The 15,281-nt window shown below is 50.0% G+C and overlaps 1 protein-coding gene across 2 annotated transcripts in view; it reads left to right on the plus strand.

Annotated features, from left to right (window-relative positions):
- TMEM51 (transmembrane protein 51) overlaps positions 1-15,161 on the plus strand; it is a 40,799-nt gene extending 25,638 nt beyond the window's left edge. For both annotated transcript variants that reach the window (XM_036228946.1, XM_016128339.2), the window contains exons 2-4: positions 7,397-7,470; positions 11,138-11,680; positions 13,986-15,161. In XM_036228946.1, coding sequence (XP_036084839.1) covers positions 11,343-11,680; positions 13,986-14,394 — 747 coding nt within the window. In that variant the 5' untranslated portion in view covers positions 7,397-7,470; positions 11,138-11,342 and the 3' untranslated portion in view covers positions 14,395-15,161. The remainder of the gene's footprint in view (positions 1-7,396; positions 7,471-11,137; positions 11,681-13,985) is intronic.
- Positions 15,162-15,281: the final 120 nt, after the last annotated feature.

Raw genomic sequence — 15,281 nt, forward strand, 5'->3', positions numbered from 1 at the left:
CTCGACGCACCCGTAGTTTTGGCTAAGACCCCCGCCCCCATGTCAGGACCACATAAAATAAACGTCTGGCTCGTTTTGTCTTACGGGCTTAGGAACGGTGGTTTTGAGCCCCCGGGAAGGTGGAGTGACAAGCCTGAGAGTTCGTGCCCTGTGTCACAGTTTGTTATCCCGGCCAAGGCAGATCAAGCACTAGATCTGGCTCACTCACAGAATCCCGGGTTAAAATATAAACGCGGCGGAGGAGGGCCAGGCCGCCCAGCCTCCCTCCAACCTGGGCGCAAAATTCACCAAGCGATCCACTTTGCCGGGATTCAAGAACTGTGCCCAACGAAACCGATCGCTGGGTAAATGAACGGTCTGAGTGTCGGCAGGTGCCACAGAAAGGTGTGGACGTGAATGAATGTTGCCTGTGTTCGTTTCCTCTAACAAATGACCCCAGACTTGGTGGCTGAGAACAACACGGATTGATTCTCTCGACGTTCTTGGGGTCAGAAGTCCACAGTGAGTTTTATGGGCTGAAGTCAGTGGGTCAGCAGAGCCGGTTCCTCTCGGAGGCTCTAGGGGAAAAGCCGTGTCCTGTTCTTCTCTAGCTCTGGGGCCATCTGCATTCCTTGGTTTGTGCCCCCTCATCATGCCGGCGTCTCGTGTCCATCGTCACATCTCCTACTTCCTCCTTTGACCTTTAGGTTCCCCGTTATAAGGACATTTACAATAATAATTGGACCCACCTGAGTAACCCTCGCTAATCTCAAGATCCTTAATTTAATTATGCCTGAACAGTCCCTTTGCCATAGAAAGTAGCAGTCTTGATAGCAGGGAATAGGATCCAGATAGCTTTGAGGACCATTACTCAGCCTACCACGTGCCTTTTCCCAAATCTAAGAAACACGGGGTGGTGAGTGGCAAATATCTCTGAGCCGGATCCCAGATTCTCCTCCGCCCCCAACGTGAATGGCCTTGATTTAGCCCCTCACCGCTTCTAGGCCCCTTTAGTGGTGGATGGCTGCTCACCTGCCTCCGCAGTTCCGTAAATGACAGCCAACACATTTAGAGCACTCCCTCCCCGCCAGGCGCTGGGTGACACCCTTCGTGCATTCGCTCATTGCTTTTTCAGCCTTACTGACCCTGGAAGCTACCAGGCAGGCCTGCTGTCCTGTGGTCCCCAACTCACCAACCCCCCCGCCCCCACCGCCTGGAGTCGATACTCGCAGACACCCTCCATGGCCCCCCGACTTCAGAAGTTCTCCGCTCTGCCCTCCTTTACTTTTTGTGGCAAAATGCCTCTTAGAAAGGAGGGACTGAGTGAATGAAGTTAGTGTCCAAAGAGCCTGCTGCACAAGGACAAGTGCTGTGTCCAGATGGTCCCCAGGGTCACAGGAGCCTGGTGGGCCCCCGGCGAACAGATCAAGAGTGGGGTGCTCTCCAGCCTCCACTCCTGCCTCCCCGGACTCGGGGCTAAGCCTCGGAAGTGCCAAGATGCCCAGCGGTGCCATCTCACTTGGACTTTCTCCTCGTGCCCAGACGGTAGGCTCAGCGGTGGGACTGTGGGGCCAGCCTCAATCATCGAGATTAGCCCTGTCTTGATTTTAGTTACGTTTGGCTGAAAGGCCGGTTTTCTGTTGCCTGGTGGATGAGGAAGATCTGAACAAGACTTTGTGTACTGGACCACTGCTTATTAGCTGTGAGACCTAGGGCAAGTTTCTCAACCTCCCTATGCCTCGGTTCATTCAGTGATCACGTGGACAAAGGTGAGAAGAATGGCACCTGCCAGCATGGCAGAATCAATGACCTAATTAACCCTTTCAAAGCACTTAGCGTGAGCCCAGCATGCAGTCAGCGTCCGAGCACTGATAGCAGATATTTCTGTTGCTGGCTGGGTGCTGAGAGGCTGAAAGGCCATTGGTGGTTCATCCCAGAGCCTGGACAAGAAGCAAGGTGTCAGAATCGCTTTGAGTCGATAGTGACTCAAAGGATAGTGACTCAGGAGCTCTGGCTGCTGCCCTGCACCCACAAGCACCAGACGATCCTGGCAGTGGGACACACAGAGATGTCACATTTCCCGAGAAATATTGAAGGTAGCTGGAGCGTCAAGACTGGATCTCTGGTGCTGGCCTTCTTAATAGAGTCACACGCCAGCCACCTACTTAGAGAAAGGCACCTCAAGCTCCCAGAGACACCTGATTTGTTGACTTGCTCTTTCTGTTAATGGCTCCTGGAGTCTTCAGGATGAATTTGTCTTCCTCAGTTTCGCCAGTGCTTAAATGGATTAGCGAGCAGTCTGGAGATGTCAGGTCTTATCAATTTCTCTCATGTTTTCTGTCGGGAAGGGAGAAGCTGCCTCTCTTCTCTGCAGGAAGTGAGGTGTTCTGGGAGACATCTTTAATTCCATGTCTCTGCTATTTCTCATGGCGAACCCCTTCTCCTAGACTACCTTAATCTCTCCCTCCCTCCATACTCTGCCCAAGGAAAGTTTCCATTTGCCTCAAGGCCCTGCAAAGCTGCTACTTTATCTTCCTTCACCCAACCCTTCAAATAAAATTTCCGTAGGCTCCTTATCTGTGCCGCACTTTATCCGTGCTGCTTAGTGGTTAACAGCATGGGTTTTAGAATCAGACATATTTTATCCCTGCCTTGTACTAGTTGTGTGACCTTGGGCAAGTTACTCTCTGAACTCCAGAGTCCTTCTCTATAAAAGAAAACTAGTAACTATTAAATGATTATATCTAGAAGGAGCTCAACAAATGGTCCAGCAGAGGCAGCATTCAATACACGTTCCCTGTTACCCTGATGTTGACCTTCCCTCCATGAGGAAGAGTCACCTGTCCTCCTGCCGGACTGTGAAAGCATGCCTCACACATCTGTGTGTCCCCCCAAAACCCTGGCACACAGTAGGGGCCCAGGAATTGTTGGAATCAAATTCTTTTAAAAAGCCATTCTAAAAGAAATCCATACCCGTCACCCCTCGTGCTTTTATGGTAGAATATCTCCAAGGATAAACTGTGTGATGTTCATTTCTGGCCCACGGGCTTGACCTTGTGGGAGCTAGTGCAAAGGACTGGAGAAGGACTTCAAAGCCAGCTGGTTTGATTATGTATGAATCTTGACTCTGTGCTTACAGCCGTGTGACCCAGGGCAAATTATTTAGCCTCTCTGAGACTCGGATAGTGGAGCTACTTGCCCATTGAAGAGCGGTTCGATGAGTTTATAAAGGGTGCCTGGCTCACGGTCCCGGTCACTGCCGATCGCATTATTGCTACTGCTAGTGTCCCATTACAGCCATGTGTCACTTAACAACGGGCGTATGTTCTGAGAAATGTGTCGTTAGGCGACCGCATCGTGTGAACATCACAGAGCATATATACATCGTGCGAACATCACAGCGCACTCACACGAACCCAGGCGGGACAGCCTACCGCACACCTAGGCTGTACGGTCCACCTGCTGCTCCTGGCTACAAGCCCGTACAGCATGTCACTGTACTTAATGCTGCAGGCACCTGCCACATTAATGGTATTTGTATATCTAAACATCAAACATGGAAAAGGTACAGTAAAAATACGGTATGAAAGACACGAACGGCACAGCTGCACAGGGCGCTCACCCTGAAAGGGGCTGGCGGGCCTGCGAGTCGCTCTGGGGGAGTCGCGAGTGAGGGGGAGCGGGTGTGAAGGCCTCGGACGTCACCGTGGGCCCCCGAAGGCGTATCAACGCTGTCCTCCTCCCCCTCCCCCCTCCCCCGCCTTCTGACAGAGTCAGGACTAGAACATCGATGCTGTCGGTGCTGCCCCATGAACAGGGACTTGGGCGGGACCGATCGGAAATATGGAGGAGAAACTGGGTGGGTGGGGCACAGATCACCTCAATAGTAAGTGTCGGGAGGGAGTAGAGGTGGCCCGAGGACCAGTGGGAATTAGAAATGAAGATGGAGATAAAGAGGAACACGGGGGATTGTCATGGCAACGTGGGTTTGGCCACTGCATGTGGGAGCAGTGGATTAGGAACTTTGTGGGGGGCGGGGCGGGGGGAGAAAGGCTTTTTAACACCGAGAGGGTGTGGAAGCGAGGACTCGATATTCTGACTCTGGAAATTCGTCTCTGGTCCCACCGACCCCATCTGGCACAGAGGACTCTCTCTGGCACATCTGTGTTTTACGCCATTACGACCTGAAAATATTCTCCAAGTTCAGGGACAGGCTGGCTTCGCACTGCCACAGAAAGCCTTCACCACGACGGCAGCGGCACTCGGTACTCGACAAGGTCGCTCCTGGGGACCTGCGTCCCTCTGCAGGGTCTCAGGTCCTCAGCCACGAATCGACAGCACTGTACTCTGAAGACCGCCGGGCCGCACCGGGGAGGGCTGCAGAACCCTCTGAATACGTAGCACTGGGGACAGGCTCCTCTGTGCCGAGACAGGCCAGTGTGACTGACCGGGGTGGCATCCGTGTACTCAGAACTGAGGCGCTGCGAGCGGAGGGGCTCTGTCGCCGCGCTCAGAGATGCTGCTCCTGTCAGGGGGAAATATTCCTCCTGACCCACACATTCTTCCGTTTCTTACGAGAAATGCAGCTCCATTGTAATCTTAGGGGACCACCATCGCAGGTGGTCTGTCACTGACCGAAACGTTATGTGGCGTGTGACTGTCCTGTTCCTACCATATTCAGTCACTACTCTGCCTTGCAGATTACTTAACATCCTTCTTTTCCTTTCTCCCGTCAGCCCTCCCTGGCCCAGCCCTCCTCACCTCTCTCCCGCCTCTCTGACTCATTCGCACAGTGCTCTGTATTTTTCCTGAGTGTGCGATCTACAAGAACCTGTTCTGACACAGCAGGAACCGGACACCTTTTGACCTTGGCTCTTGGGGAAGTGGCCTGAAACTCCCTGGCGGGACGGCAGCAGCAGCTCGGAGCCTTTCTTCCTGGCCCCGCCCCCTCGCCACTGCATGGGACTGGCTCTTGGTGACAAAAGTGATTGTGGGCTGAAACTTGGCCGACGGGGCCCCACTGAATCCTTCCTTTGTGATGGGAATGTGGCATGGCCGGGTTCCCTGTGAGAGGAGCCTGGGATCCCTTTCCCAGTTAGGCAGCTTGGCAGGGAAAGCTCGGGGCACTGGGAGAATGGTCAAGGAGCCGCTTTGTCGTGGGGGCTGGACACCTCTGACTGCTGAGATCTCCTCCCACTGAAGCCGGCTGGGCTGGACGCTGGAACTGTGCCTTCTAGGGCCACAGGGCAGGGCTCAAAGGCCGTGCAAGAGTCTAGATCAGACCCCTGGTTTCCAAACTCTGTCCTGTAAGATCTCTGGGGTTCAGTAGGAGGGAGACGAGGGAAGCCTTGACCGTCAGCATTTTGCGAACCTTTGCTCTGTTCGGCCACCACGGTGCTGCTTTTCTATCGTTCGATTTTATTTAAATCATTGTCTTTATGTTAGAGACGCCAATCCAAGTGTGGACTGGCAGGTCTCAGCCAGGGGGCCACTCCGATGCCCAGGGCTGTGACCACCTTCCCCAGGGCATGGCCCCTCCCCTGTCCCAACGATGGGTATGGGAGCAAAGAAAGCAGCTGCCCAGGTCGGAGGAGCGAGCTCAGGGCTCTCGCCGTCCTGCCGACGTCTACCTGGGAAGATGGGGAAATGGCTGAAACCTCAAACCCCACCAGGGAATAGTGATAGAGTCACCTTCCAAGGTCAGACTGGAAATCGCATCTAATCTGGGCCCCTTGCCCATGTTGCTGGCAAATCATTTGCCTACAGACATAAGATTTCAGCATACAAGTACTCCTGAAAGGTAGTTCTATCTAATCCTCTCCCCCTCGGTGCCAACCATGAAACCAAGAATTTCCTCTAATTGACATGGGACATTGGTTAAACTTTTTAACATGCCAGAGTCATTCATTCACTCATTCATTCATTCTGCAAATAGTTATTAGGCACCTGTTATATTCCCGACACATTGTGCTGGGTACCGGGGAGGCAGAGATGAACAAGTCAGACAAGAACTGCCTTTCAGATAGTTCATGCTCCAATGGGGGAGACAAGGAGCCAACAAGAAAACAAAGCGAGACTGTCATAGATCGTGAGGTAATGTCACCCATCCTTGGGAAGGAATGTCATCAGTGACTTAAGCTGGGGGCCTGAGAGGGACTGGGTGCGGGAGGGGGCGTCTTACATAGAATGGGCAAGGAAAGCCTTGCTGAGGGGATGGCATCTGGGCTGGGGGGCCGAAGTTATAAGGAAGTAGCTAAATGAGAGACGGGTGGAAGAGTATTTCAGGCAGCAGGAACAGCAAGTGCGAAGGCCCCGCGGCGGGACGTGCGCGCCGTGACTGGGAAGCAGACGGAAGCCACTGAGAGTTGGGGAGCCAGGAGGTACGATAGGAGAGAGGCGGGGGCACAATCCAAGGGGATCCGAAGGCCATAGAAGAGGAGTTTGCGTTTTATGCCAAGACCGATGGGAAAACATTTGATGGGCTTTTGGAAATTCCTATTACAAAATATTCCGGCCAGTCAAAAGAGTGTATGTAAGAGATGTGAAGTTTGGGGAATAAAATAATAAGTAAACAGCCATGTACCCTTCACTGTTCTCCCCAACACCATTTCTCTTCCAAGGAAGTGACTATTATCCTGAATTTTAGTTTATAATCTGTGTATTTCTTCCCAATATTACAAAAGTAGACCACTGTATTGTTCGGTTCTGCCTGGTTTTGAACTTCGTATAAATGGAAACTTGCTGCGTGTGTTCTTCTGCAATTTGCTTTTCTATTCAAGGTCACATGTGTTAGAATAGTCCACACTGGTGTGTATAACGGCACTTTCTTCATTTTCACTGCTGCATAGTACTCTACTGGATAACACCGTCATGGCTTTTCCTTTCTCCTGGAAGGTGACACTATTTGATTTTCTAATGGTGAACTGACCCTGCAATCCTGGGATAAGCCCAACTTCATTGTGATGTATTATCTTAAAAAAAAAAAAAAGAAAAAAAAAACATTGTTAGATTCTGTGTGCTGATATTTTTGTTTCTGTGCTGGTGGATCAGATTGCTCTGTCATTTTTCTTCCTTGCCATGTCCTTTTTTGGTTTTAGTATCAACGTTATACATGCCTCATAAAATGACCTGAGGGAGTGTTTTCCCTTATCCCCTGGGGCACTCGTGTAAGATAGATAAAACCGTGGAAGAGTTTGGTAAATGTAGCCACCATATTGTCACCCTTCTGCGACCCCACTTTTTTGGTACAGAATCTTTTTTTTTTCTTCTTTTGATACAAGCTTCCTTGCACGTACCCCTACTCCAACCCATGCCGTACCCCCCAGAAAAACAAACAAAACACATGCCTCCCCCACGGGTACCTCAAATCAGAATGGTCACAGCTTACTTAGAAAACTGTGTTTCTGGTTTTTTACAGGTGAGTCCTTAACTCAAGATTTTAGCATGAAGAGTCATTCTCAAACCTTCCTTGAGCCCCCCAGGTAACAACAGGTAGGTGCCTCTCTGATCTGCTTAACAGTTTCTCTTGAAAACCCAGGCACGGGCTCACTCACTTCTCCCTGAGGGCTGCCTGGATAATGACGGGTCCACCTCCGGGGCCAGAGGTGACTCTGGCCGAGCTGGGACCTCAGGCTGCCCACTAAGGCGGCTCTGCTTTGGGAACATGTTGGAAGTTATGCGGTCCAAAATCCTCTAAGCACAAAATTAGCTTCTTTCCATAGTTTTCAAAGGGAAAGAACGCTGTACTAAATATAACGTGAGTCAACAAGCCAGAAACAAGATAAATAGCCCCCGGCTGCACCTCAGGGAGCTGGGTTTTCACATCCCCCAAGGAACCCATTGAGGTCTGGTCTCCAGAGGGGACGGTGGAACCGACGAACAATTTTAAGCTACTGCTGGACACATAACCCTGCTGTGAACTCCCCCGAAAAACGACGATCTCGATTTCATTTTCTCTTTCTAAAAGCAGTACACGTGCACATCTGTTTCCCAGTTCTTATTCTCCCAGTAAGAAAAAGAAAGGAAAGATCATTCCAATTACATCACACAGGGAAAATAACTGAAAACATCATGCTACATATGATGTGAGTGTTTTGAAATTTAGTATAATACATAAAGTAGTGTTTCTCAACCTTTTTCCCATTATCATCCCCTAAGGAGTCTTTATAGACACTCTTTTCGTAAGGCTCCCCAACTCCCACCCATGAAATTTTAATACTGTGTGTCTGTTTATGGACTGTGGAGGGCCACGAACCACTGTGATATTTTAAATTATTACACCATCCCCAAGAACCAAGTTTTTCCCTTGTGAGTGATGTCACCCCATTGAGAATGCAGGCTTTAAATAATATTTAATAACACAACTTTCCAGAAGAACTTACTGCATGTTGGTCACATACTGTTCCGGGTACTTTATGTGTGTTTACTTATCATATCTCCCCTACGAAGTGAGTGAGTACTGGAGAGCTTTAATCTCCATTCTACCATTGCAGAAACTCAGGCCCAGAGAGCTTAAGTAACTTGTCCAAGATCACACAGCTTGGAAGGTACAGAGTGAGGTTCCGAGCCCAGGCGGTGTGGTTCCACGGTTCACACTTAACCGCCAAGCTATGTTGCCTTGCAAAAATACATTCTGATTGTAAAAAATTCAAAATACAGAAATAGAATAAATGGTACACTCCCCAAGCACCCTCTGTCCCATCGTGTGGGACTTTTACACATATGTTTGTATATATTAAAACATATTGTCTCTTTTTATCATAAGTAGGATCATCTAGTCTTTTTTCCTATATATTCATATATGCATATTTGTGTATGGATTTTTTTTTAATAAGTATCATGCTGGACATACTGGGTTTTTTTTTTTACCTTGTTGTTTGACTTTAAAATGTGTCATTGGCTGCTTTGAGACCATAATTTAATAAGTGCATGGACCGTATTTTATTTAACCAGATCCAGATTATTGCTATTGAAGTAGTTTCTAGTTTCTCACCATCATTAAGCTGTGATGAATATCCGTGCCTTGTACATCATTCTTAGAAGTTGGAACTACAGAGCCGAAGGATACAAACATTTTTGAAACTTTTGATCCAAAATTCCGAAATTTGCCATCCAGAAATATTGTATGACATTGCCCACCCCCACACTGACCCGCAGTGGGTATTTTCACCTGTTTTGAGTCATTGACAAATTAACAGACCAAAAATATATGGATCCTGACATTTTCATCTCTGCCCGCAACTCTCATCTGGGACCTGTTTTACTCACTGACAGGGTAAAGCGAAACTCGAATTGAAAATTAATGGGGTGGGGGGTGTTAAAGAGGCCCAAATCACTGGTTAAATAAACACACCATCACCCTCTCAAGTATGAGGCCTACCTGTTGGGCCCTTAGGTGCTCAGTACGCAGCTTTTTCATCTCCTGCTTCCACCACAAGCCTCTGGCCACACCTCTCCACCCCTGAGCCCTGAGCCTCTGGCTCGTCTCGGGTCTATTTGGCAGAACCGCGGCATTTCTAGGGCTGCCGAGCCCCTCGTCCCTCCACTCACTGGCCATGAATGATAACGTGAGAAACAAATGCCCTCAAGTTTACGGTGACTGTTCCCTCTGGTCCCACTGCAGCCGTCTGCAGCAGGATCCCTGTGCTCTGCGTGCCACACGCATGCACGCTCATGCATGCCCATGTGCACATGTGTGCACACAGTGCATACACATGCACACACACGATGCAGAGTATGCAGGTGTAGGCCCTATTATGCCAGTGGGGCTTCTCTCTCTCAGAGACCTTCTGTACACCCTCCAGCCCAAGGTAGGCTGCTTAATTGCACAGTTCCTGTACTTTCTTCCCACATTATTGTTATTCTTTGTAGACTGGTTTTCTGCTGTCCTGGAAGCCCCACTAACCCTCAACTTTCTCACCAGTATGTCTCTAAGTGCCTGTGACACTGCTTAGCAGATGCACAAGAATTAGGTTGAAGGATGAAAAAGGAACTGACTTCAAGCTGATAAAGGATGTCATCCCACATATTTTTAGACTATTTTTCATTGGATTTCCAGCAGCTGCTGTTAGCCATCCTTTTGAAAAGATGGGAAAGAATGCAGAAGTAAAACAAGGACCTGGCCCATTTAAACGTCTGTAAACTTTTGCTGTTCTGCAAAGGCCACTGTTGTGGGAATAACGTATTGAGGAGTGGTCAGCAAGGAGCCTTGCTTGCTTGTCCTCTTGGCCCCTGGAAGTGTTCTAGGCTAAACCTTTCAGGTGACTTGCTCATCTCGGTCACTCTACCAGCAGCCGACAGATGGTTACAGAACCCCAGGATGGCTGGCCGCTCCCGTTAGCACAAGGTCTCTGAGCTGCTTCACAGAAGGGAGTTTCTCACCCAGTAGGCACAGCAGCAAAGATAAGGACTTCGGCTTCGTGTGGCCTCTATTCATTTCATTCGATTGATGCAGCAGACATGTTTGAATCCCTGCCACGTTCCAGGCACAGAGACGAGGAAGATGTGGTTGCGGGAAGAGAGAGGCACTTGCCACAGTAGTTGCTGGGGGCTCATGGGAGCACAGAGAAAGAGCAGCTAGATCTGGGGTGACCGGAGAGGTGCGGAAATGCTGGAGGGGGAGTGCGAAAAAGGGTGAGGTGAGATGTGTGAGGGGCAGGACCAGGTCCGCTCAGCCCTGACCCTCATTCCAAAGAGACTGGATTTTCGACTGCAGGGAACGGGGAGCCGTCGAGGGTGGCGAAGACCGCAGCAGGCTGCCCGGATGGCGTCACTTTGCTGACTCCTGCCCCCCACGCAGGCGATTCTGTTAGTTATCGATCACGGCTCATGCGCGCTCCTCGCCCTGCCCAGTGAGAGCTGAGGTTTGAATGCGCTTCATTAAATTCTGCAGAGCGTTTCAACAACCTGGAGCCCTGACCTTTGTGGCTTGCTGCAGAGAAAGGTCTGGCTTTTCCCTTTCGGGCGGGGGTAGGCTGGTCAGCCTCCCCTCTGCAGACTCAGAGAAGGAGCGGGAGTGTGTAAGACATCTGGAATGCATCAAAGGCAAGCCAAGCCCGAGGACTGCTTCTAACTCCCCCAAGCGCACAACTGCCGTGTTCACAAAAGCGTCTTCAGTCGGAGCTGACTTTCCTCCCTCCTCTTTCTGCTTCCCTTTCAGACCCCTCGGCTGCAGCTGTCCACCCAGAACGCCTCTCATTTGAAGGAAGCCATCCCTGAGAGTTTGGCTGCTGTATTTTTTTTGGTGTCGCGCTCGGGATCCCGTTCAGTGTGCTCAAGCAGTTTTTGTTGTCGTGGCTACTGAGGCTTTCTATTTATTTATTTTCTTTCTTTGAGCCGGGCCTGGCCCTGCTGCCGTGGGCAAGATGGCCCAGTCTAAGACCAACGGCTCACACTATGCACTGACCGCCATCGGCCTGGGGATGCTGGTCCTCGGCATCATCATGGCCATGTGGAACCTGGTACCCGGGTTCAGTGCCGCCGAGAAGCCGACGGCTCAGGGGAACAAGACGGAGATAGGCAGCGGCATTCTGAAGAGCAAGACCTTCTCCGTAGCCTACGTGCTGGTCGGGGCCGGGGTGATGCTGCTGCTGCTCTCCATCTGCCTCAACATCCGCGACAAGAGGAAGCAGCGGCAAGGCGAGGAGATGGCGCACATCCAGCACCCGCCGGGGGCGGAGCCGCATGCCCAGGAGGAAGACAGGTGAGGACTGGCCGACTCGCCCCAGACCGGGGCCTGGACACACACGCGCACACTCGCAGGGTCCAGTGAGGACAATACTGTAGTCTGGGAGGCTTTCCTTCCCACCCTCTCCTATTAAGCCTCTGTAAATCAGTTTATCATTTTATAAATAACTTTATACTTCTGTCCCAGAGTTTCCCAGATCATATGGTATGAATGGGTTAAGGCTATACAGATTTTGACACCCCCCCAGGGAAGCAGCCAGACCGGCTGCTTGTCCTAGCATGCTGTGCGTATCTGCTTTGAGTCGAAAAGGTTGGAAAACAGTGTTCTATTTACCACAAATTTAAAAGATAAATGATATATCGGGAAACATATGGTAAAGTTTGACATCCCTGTTATAAAAAGAGCCCTCGCAAACTAATATGAAAGATGAACGCTCCAGTAGGGAAATGGACAGAGGAGACAAGCGAGCATTTCCTAGACATCCAGACAATTGATGTTCAGCCTCATTAGTCACGAAACGCAAACACAAAGAAGTCGTCATTATTCTTTGCCTCTCGTGTTGGCCAAGACAGCCAGCCTGGTGTCGGAGGCGGTGAGGAAGTGGGTTTCTGATGGAATGCTCATTGGCACAACCTTTCTTAAGGGGAGCTTCACGGTAGGAAGCAGTATCAAAGATGTGTGGACCTATCGATTCTGGTCCTAAGAGCATATCCTTGGGCGATACTAGCACAGGTGCAAAGGGGTTTGTACCCACGTGCTTGTCAGAGCATTGCTTAGAATAGCAACACCTGGGAAACAACCCACACACCCATCAGTCGAGCTACAGTGTGACAGGCCGTTCAGTGGCCTTTCGCAGCGTCATTTTTGATCTCCGTTTGCTGATGTGGAACCCTATCCTCCACTTTGTGAAAAGGGGGTGATAGCACAGCATCTTTGGTTAAGGTCCTGATCGCACCCAATGTTGTGGCTGTGGAATTAGGGAAGGATCTGGAAAGGGGTTCAGCAGAATGTTAACAGTGGTTATCCCTGGGTGGAAGGATTTGGGGATGTTTTTGTTTTCTTTGTTAGATTTTCCTGTGTTGTTTGAATTTTGTATAAGTATGTCTCACCTTTTTAGTGGGAAGGGAGTTGTTTCTGTTTAGGAAAAATTAAACCAATTGTCTGATTATAAAAGATAATCATGCACATTCTAGAAAACTTGATGGACAAAAGAACAAAGAAGGGGAAAAAAATCAGTCACCCATATCACCTGCCCTAGCCATGAACACACACAAATTCATTCCTAAAGGAGATGAGAAGAAATCCTAGACGAGCAGTGAGGTTTCTGATGCTGGCCATTATCGCCCCACAGGTTCAAGTGTAGGGACCTGGAAAATGGCTATTGACATTACTCCCTATAAAAGTATTTTAAAAAACACCCTGACTTTTGGGTTTTCTCTTTCAACAGTTCAATGAGAGTAAGGCTGAGCACCTGACCTGTCCTTTGAGTCTTAATAGTAAACCTGGAAGATAATATCACAGAATAATTTGAAATATATACAAATTTTGTATTCAGATTTTCCTTCTACCTGGGGACAACCATTTCGCTTCAAATTAGCAGCAACTTCATGCATATTTATGCTGCCTTTGGCCAAAGGACCAGCTGGGCATCACAAGAGCCCACTTTGCCTGTTGTTTGTTAAATGTAATGATTAAAGGCAGGCAGAGGGGGGTTAACACACAGATAATACGGTGTACTAATGGAGAATGTGACATTCATTTCCTGCCCTCCTGCTTCCTAAAGGTATGACTAAGTCAGATACCTTCGATGTATCAGTTTTCCCATCCATAAAATGGGTATCATAATAGTACCTAACTCATAGTTTTATTAGGAAGATGGAATTGGTTCATATGTGCTAAACCCGGGGTCCCCAACCCCCAGACTGCAGACAGGGACCGTTCTGTGGCCGGTTAGGAACCGGGCCGCACAGCAGGAGGTGAGCCATAGGAGAGCGAGCGAAGCTTCATCTGTATCTGCAGCCACTCCCAGTGCTAGCATCACCGCCTCAGCTCCACCTCAGATCATCAGGTGTTAGATTCTCATAGGAGCACCGGTCCTTGGTGCCACGAAGGTGGGGACTGCTGTAAAGGACTCAGAACAGTGCCCGGCTCATAGCAAACAGCTGAAGTGTTAGCTTTTATTACTTCTTGGACCCATTTCTTGTTTATGAGCCTGGTGTATGTGGACCCAGTGCCAACATGGGATTTAGAGCTCATCTTTTTGTGGTTTTAAGTGACCTGAGTGTTTGCTAACCCTCCGTGTCTGCTTGTTGTCTTGCAGCCAAGAAGAGGAGGAGGAAGCCTCCTCGAGGTACTATGTCCCCAGTTACGAGGAAGTGATGAACACAAACTTCTCAGAAACCAGGGAACCAAACCAGAGCCCGAGAATGAGCATCTCTCTCCCTTCCTATGAATCCTTGACGGGGCTTGATGAGATGACCCCCACAACAGCCGGGGCCGACGTGGAAGGCAGCTCGGGGAATCCACCCAGTAGGCAGAACTCCAAGTTGGCCAAACACCTAAAACCACTGAAAGTTCGAAGGATTAAATCTGAAAAACTTCACCTCAAAGACTTTAGGATCAACCTCTCGGACAAAAATGTCCCCCCTCCCTCCATCGAGCCTTTGACTCCCCCGCCACAGTACGACGAAGTCCAGGAGAAGGCCCCCAACACCCGGCCACCTGACTGATGGTCCTTCTCTAGCATGTTCCCTCTTGTCACTCACCCTCTGCACCAACAGACCCCAGCGATGCCACTCCAGCCACAGCTGAGAAGCGAGGGGCCAGATGTGTACTTAGCAACTCGGGTGGGGGCGGGGGAGTCCTGTGATTTGGGGGCGACTCACATTCACAGAACTTCATGTAGCAGGTGCATCGGAAAGAGATGCTGCCTCAGATCCCATGATGCTGTGGACCCCATTTGGGGATGGCGTAGGCATCTTCCCCACCATCTTTCCTCAGCTGAATCGCTGGCGACAACACACCTCTTTCTAACTAGGAAGGGGTGCCTAGCAACTGGTTTAGATTGTGGTTTTGTTTTGCTTCCACTTGGACTGTTCAAATTCAAAAAGAAAACAAGTTATCCCTTTGCTTTCTTCACTAGAGTCCTGAACCGTGGGTTGGAAATACAACTCAGCTTTGTAGAAGGGACACGGAGCCATTTTTGTGAATTAAGCAAAACAAAAGGCTAGAGGATGAGGCCCACATGGGGTTCTCAGAGCCCCTGATGCCATTGGTTCTTTGAGGGCCCAAGGCCTGATGACACATAAGATCGTAGTCTCAACTGGTACGCTCAACTAGGCTTTCCTGTGTAACAGCAGGAAGGGAGAGCTGTATGGCAGCGGTCCCTAACCTTTTTGGCCCCAGAGACCGGTGCTCCTATGAGAATCTGATGCCCGATGATCTGAGGTGGAGCTGAGGCGGTGATGCTGGCACTGGGGAGCGGCTGCAGGTACAGATGAAGCTTTGCGCACTCGCCCGCCGCTCACCTCCTGCTGTGCGGCCCTCCTGCTGTGCAGCCCGGTTCCTAATAGGCCATGGACCATTACTTGTCTGTGGCCGGGGGTTTGGGGACCCC

This window comes from Rousettus aegyptiacus, unplaced genomic scaffold, assembly GCF_014176215.1.
Source record: "Rousettus aegyptiacus isolate mRouAeg1 unplaced genomic scaffold, mRouAeg1.p scaffold_m13_p_1, whole genome shotgun sequence".
NCBI lineage: Eukaryota > Metazoa > Chordata > Mammalia > Chiroptera > Pteropodidae > Rousettus > Rousettus aegyptiacus.